This window comes from Artemia sp. Qi Xiang Cuo, chromosome 7 (assembly GCF_049724085.1).
Source record: "Artemia sp. Qi Xiang Cuo chromosome 7, ASM4972408v1, whole genome shotgun sequence".
In the NCBI taxonomy this organism is placed as follows: domain Eukaryota; kingdom Metazoa; phylum Arthropoda; class Branchiopoda; order Anostraca; family Artemiidae; genus Artemia; species Artemia sp. Qi Xiang Cuo.
The window spans coordinates 13946409-13952408 of record NC_142800.1 but is presented as its reverse complement, the minus strand read 5'-3'; the positions used below and the strand labels follow the sequence as shown (position 1 = coordinate 13952408).

Here is a 6000-nt window from a genome sequence, read left to right as displayed (position 1 = left end):
AATGTTTATTTTTAGGTTGATTAGAAGAAATATTAACGTTGCCAGATACCCATCAAAACGTGGAAACAGAATGTGTCAAGATTTGCCTAAAATAAGAAAGCAGCCCAGAGGGAAGGTTTTTAAACCAAGACCAAGAAATAAACAATTTCTTTCTAACGTAAATCCACAAATAAATATACTGAACACCCAGTCTCATTTAAGGTCAAAGTCTTTGGAAATATGGCCGCTGCAGGCCTTGGTTTTCTTGGCGGAGGTCTATTTTGTGCAACTTTAGGTCGTGTTTTTGAAAATAACAGACAGGGGATTGAAAGTAACAGCAATGAAGCAGAAATTCGAAATGGTGCTGAGACTCTTAACGAAAATAAGGAAGTTCCTGTAGAACTCTATGAAGGTGACGCTGAAGTCTTTGAAGAAACTTATAATGATCCAGAAGACTTTGTAGAAGTAGAAAGAAGTGACACTGATGAAGGATTTTATGGTGGTGAAATTGACTTTTAATAAAGTAAGGAAATACACAATTGAATCTTGTAAAGCTATAATTTTTAAGGTCTGGTTCAAATTCAAATTAAGCCTTGGCTAAAATTTAAGTCTTGCTAAACAAAAGTGTGTATTTACTTTTCTTGCTGTTTCTAGCGTTTACCTCTTCTTCTTTTTCTGATAAGTCTCTAAAATACTTAATTTTTTTATTTTCTAAGAACCTGTTAAAAAGTAAAATAAAGAGTATTTGAAAATAAAAGATCATTTTTTTCAATTTTTTCCTTTTTTAACCATATGTAATAGAAGTGTGTTCAACATAAACCTGATTATAACCTTTATTTTAAGGCTACTGCGCTTATCTTAAATATATACCTGTTGAAGAGTAGCACATTCGTGGCACAGTGACGTTGAAGAGGAAAAACGTAACTTAATGTGTTCCAAAGGAGCTACTTATAAGTAAAATGAAAACTTCACAAACTGAAAGAATAGAAATCAGAATTTTCCCTGTGTTGATGACATGTAAGAGAAGTAATTTCAGCACAGGTCTTAAAGAGAAAAGGTTGCTGATTTATTCCAATGTACACCGTTTAAAAGGTCACATGTGTGACACAATCATTTTTGTTTATCTGCGTAGTAATTTAAAAGTAGAATGACGAGAATTTTTAAATAGAAGAAGAAAAGTATTTTTTTTTGTTTAGTTGTTTTTTTGTTGTTTTTTTTAAACATTATACGTATGATACGCATAATGTTTAGTGTGCTAAACGAAACAGAGCTAAATTGCTTATTTAAAATGTACATCCATTAAAAAGAGTACATTAGGTGCCACAATTACGGTAAAGTGTGGCTTAGTATTTTTATTCTTTTTGCTGAGTACCTGCTGAAGAATAACACAAAAAGTCCTGAAAAATGAAAACAAACAGACTTCAGAGTAATTTAATAACATGTAAGTGAATTGTGTTTAACGCAAAACATGAAGAGAGAAGGTTACAGCCTATATTTAAAACGTACACTCACTAAAGATTAGCCCAGCGTTTCGAGCATCTACAACAGATCGACCTTGGCTGTGTTATAGTGCATTGAAGCATATTTTACCAAAGCATAAGAATAAAACTGTTTTTAAAAACTGATACAAATAGGGTTGAAAAAGAAAAGTGCACAAAATTAGAAACATCCTTTCCCTTCGATCTAAATCAACAATGTTATAGTCAAATAAGTCAAAAACGTGTTTTTATTACAACTGTTACTACAAAAAAGACTGTGCAGCTACCAGATAAAACTATCAATAGGAAAGTGGTCATTTTTATTATTTTAAGGACAACACCAATGTTACAGACAAAAACTACCCTTCCTTAAACATAAACATTCCTTATTTTTATCTGTGTCCACTCAGAAAACATGGAGAAAACATTAATACAAAGACAGACTGTAGCTCAAACATATACAAAGGAAGACAAACTATAACCAAAGAGAAAAAGATGGATTACTTTCCCTATCCCTGTGTTCGGGAGTATATTTTTATTCTATTAGTTACCTTTTGTGACATATTTTTCACTCTAACCGAATTGTTTTTAAGCACAATTTAGAAAATGAAGCTAAATCACCCCTTCTTTTTTACTCGCAGTTGTGTTGACTCCCTGCTGCTATGTCAAATTTTGATCCAAACACAAAACCTAATTAATTTTATGGTGAGGAATATTAAGCCAGGTCAAAGTACAAAAAGTTTCCTAGACATAGTATTTTTTATAAATCAACTCTCTCCTTCTCTGTGCTTAAACCCAAGAATGTATAAAGCTTTTTCCTGATTTTTTTTATATTCTGATTGACATAAATAATCATGTTTCTAGCATGAACTTAGAACAAGAAGCTGAACTAAAGCCAAATGAATTTTGTTCTCTGTTCCTCTAACAGGAAATCTGACATGTTCAGGGAACAACAGAAAGTGTCGGTATGCCTCAGCCAAATATATGGATTATTAATTAGTACAAAGATGCTGAGAAAAATACCGAGTAGCAGTTTAGGTAACATCCTCTTTTTTCTTGAACACTAAAATAGTACGGTAATATAAACACTTCATTACAATTATAAAATTCCTATTTTTGTTGGATTATTAGTGTCGGTTATTGTCTAACTGTGCCCGAGTCCCCACGCTAATGCCTGGATGTTGCCTTCGGATGTACATAAAGTCTATTGATTTTTCATTCACATTGGATTATCTTAGTATTATGGATGAGCTCTTAATGAGAAATAAGGTGGCCTGAAACAAGAAATGCAAACGGAAAAAAGTTGCATTGTCCGTATTAGGACTTGAAACAAAACAGCCTCTAGACTCTCTGTTTAAACTAATTTTTTATTATCCTAAATTTACTCGCACAAAATCACACCCAATACGATGTAAACACAATTTTAATACATTTGTTTTTTTAGCAGTGGAAAATAACGATATCTGAACTGAACTTCTGAAAAAAAAGAGAATTGAACACTCAAATTTTAAACGAAGTGAGTATATAAAATTAATTCAAAAATTCATTTTCTTTCCTTCACAGGAAAGAAAAAAGCCTTTTTATATAATTTTTTTTAAAATTTGGGAAGATACAAGTGAAGGGAGATCAAAGGAATCAAGAGCTATTTGCTTGTTACTTTAATCCACATTTTGTCTTTCTATTATGGTATCTAAATTAGAAACCGAATTATCATATTTTTTTGGCTTTTTACATAGAACATCAGAAAGTTTTTCAGTTAGAATTCATCAAAATTCTCCAGCTCTTTAATGGAAAGTCATTAGAAAGAAATTAAGAGTAAAAAAAATTGCCTTAATAAGGGTTTTGATGCTGGGAAAATGTTTGTTCAAGATCTTTTGAAAAGCATGTTCAAAAATTTGCTTTTCTTAGGAAAAAAGGAGTAAAAAGTAGGAATTCAGTTTTTAGATACACTTTGAATATTAGAAGTGACTTTTATCTATGGAGTACTTTGTTATACTTATAAAGTTTAAAGCAAAAATTTTGCTCTTTTTCTTAGCTTGTTTAAAAAAGAAATGCTCCTGCAAGATTACCATATTATTTTTTCTATTCCATTCAGTTCAAATTTTCTTAACCTATTCTAAAACCACTTATGCTAAAACAAGCTTAATTAACGGATAATCCTACTAAAGTTCATGGTTTTCTATCTACAACCTTATACAATTTTATTTGTCTTGATGACAAATATGATTGAATAATCAACAAGTTTTCTAGAATAAATCTTAGATATCATATTCCAAAGTCTCCGCCAAAGTCAAGATCAAAGTCATTGTCGGGAAATTCATTATCTTCATAATCATACTCTTCACCTGGCCGCAAATAATCATCTGGATGAGATGGTACATGAGCAGAAGAAGTCAAGTCGTTACCCCACCAACCGATCCCACAACCCCAGCCATAACCCCATCCCCACTGAGTAAGCCCTGTTGCCAGCATGACACCAGTTGCTATTTCACCAAGACTGTCTTTTTCTCTTACTAGAGGTGCTTGAAGGAGTTTGGAGTTGCAATGCGCAGGGGGCCCTTGCTCTTTCACTGGCTCTGAGTTCATTGTGGTGAGCAGAGTAATATTTTTCGCCACTTCAGTGCCTTCAAGATAAAGAGAAAGGACATAAAAATACAATAAAGTGATTTAAAAAAAAAACATTGAAATCTTTGCGTCCTAATCCTAAAATAGAGAGTATGATGAATTGACAAACTCTGGCAAGATGGGATAAACAACGATTGAGGATCACGACAAGACACACTGAAGAGCAAATAGCTTGGTATTTAACCGTGTGCGGGATCAGACGTGGCATGATGTAAAACACAGATAAACAAGTACTCTTAAAATCTCTACCAACTTTGTATTGCCAATAGCTATGCTAACCGAATATTGGAGTCAAATTTAGCAACCTTGTTTTCCACTCGACAGAGGTTATTTCAATTTTGTACTGAATACTAAAAGAATACTAAAAGGTTTGTTTTCACATTGTGGGGATTTTAACAGCTGTGGAGATTCTAAGAATATAATAATTCAATTATTTAAGACTTATTCATTCTTTTAAAGCCACGCCAGTCTGTATCACTAAACGGGCTTCTCCAATGCGTAATTAATTTTTCAGTTATTGTTGCATATAGCTAACCATTTTATGCGTCTATTGTCACTGTTATACGGTCACATCTTGCATTTTCAAACTCTTGAAATAGTGGCCACAAACCGTTTGCTAATCTGCATCCAAATGGTGAATCAACGTAGAAACCCCTAGCAAACTCCTCGTGGGATTGAATAGGCGCTTCTTCACGGAATTAAATAAAAAAAAACAAGTTTTTTCAATTGAAAGTAAGGAGCATCGTTAAAACTTAAAATAAACAGAAATTATTACGTATATGAGGGGGTTCTCCTCCTCGTCAATACCTCGCTCTTTACGCTAAAGTTCGAATTTTGTTCAAATTCTTTAAGAATGCCCCCTGAATCACACAGGCCGTTTATTTAGAATAAATAGTTCTTTTGAAAGTACTAAAAAAAACTTTAGTGTAAAGAGCGAGGTATTGACGAGGGGAAGACCCCCTCGTATACACAATAATTTTTGTTTGTTTTAAGTTTAAATATTGCTCCTTACTTTCAGTTGAAAAATCTTTTTTTTTAATTTAATTTCTGATCGTTTTTAAATAAATGCTGGGTAATACGGCACTCCCTCCCTTCCTCATTGTAAAGTTCCTCCATAGAGAGATCTTCCCGCATAACCCCTCCCCCCTCTTACCAGAAAAATTCCCCCTGAAAACGTCTGTATACTTCCCAATAACCAATACTATATGTAAACAGTGGGTAAATCTTTTTCAGCCCTTCCTCCGGGGACTTTGGGGCATTAAGTCACCCTAAAAGATATAATTATTAGATTTTTCAACTATGTTGAACAAAATGGTTATCTCGAATTTTTATCGGGTGACTTTGGGAAAAAGATGAGCGTGGGAGAAGCCGTAGTTGCCTTCCAGAGTTTTGGGTCGTTTACAAAGGATACTAGAACTTTTAATTTCCGTTCTAATGAGCCCTCTTGCCATATTCTACGACCACTGGGTGGGTCGACACAATCCCGTGAAAAAAAACTAATAAACACGCATCTGTGATCTTTCTTCTGGCAAAAAAAAAAAAAGAAATTCAAATTTCCATGTTTTTGCATATATGAGCTTGAAACCTCTACAGTAGGGTTTTCTGATACACTGAATTTGATGGTGTGATTTTAATTAACATCTTATAGTTTTTAGAGGGTGTTTCCTTCTTTTATGAAAAAAGGGCAAATTTTCTCTGGCTCATAACTTTTGATGGGTAATGTTAAACTTAATGAAACTTATATATTTGAAATCAGTATAAAAATTCAATTCTTTTGAAGTATCTATTGGTATCAAAATTCCGTTTTTTAGAGTTTCGGTTACTATTGAGTCGTGCCACTCTTTAATTACAGTTCGTTACCACAAACTGTTTGATCGTATTGGAATCGCTTTTCTTGTATTGAGTTCTGTGTTTTTTT

General features: G+C 33.1%; 1 protein-coding gene and 1 long non-coding RNA gene across 3 annotated transcripts in view; one reads left to right on the top strand and one right to left on the bottom strand.

Moving 5' to 3' along the window:
• Nucleotides 1-684, top strand: part of LOC148949982 (uncharacterized) — a 90692-nt gene extending 90008 nt beyond the window's left edge. For both annotated transcript variants that reach the window (XR_016141948.1, XR_016141949.1), the window contains exon 2: nucleotides 16-684. This is a non-coding gene — a long non-coding RNA (uncharacterized LOC148949982). The remainder of the gene's footprint in view (nucleotides 1-15) is intronic.
• Nucleotides 685-1687: 1003 nt separating this feature from the next.
• The window catches only part of LOC148949981 (uncharacterized), a 93497-nt gene continuing 89184 nt past the window's right edge, over nucleotides 1688-6000 (bottom strand). The window contains exon 6 of the mRNA XM_089091380.1: nucleotides 1688-4081. Coding sequence (XP_088947506.1) covers nucleotides 3723-4081 — 359 coding nt within the window. The 3' untranslated portion in view covers nucleotides 1688-3722. The remainder of the gene's footprint in view (nucleotides 4082-6000) is intronic.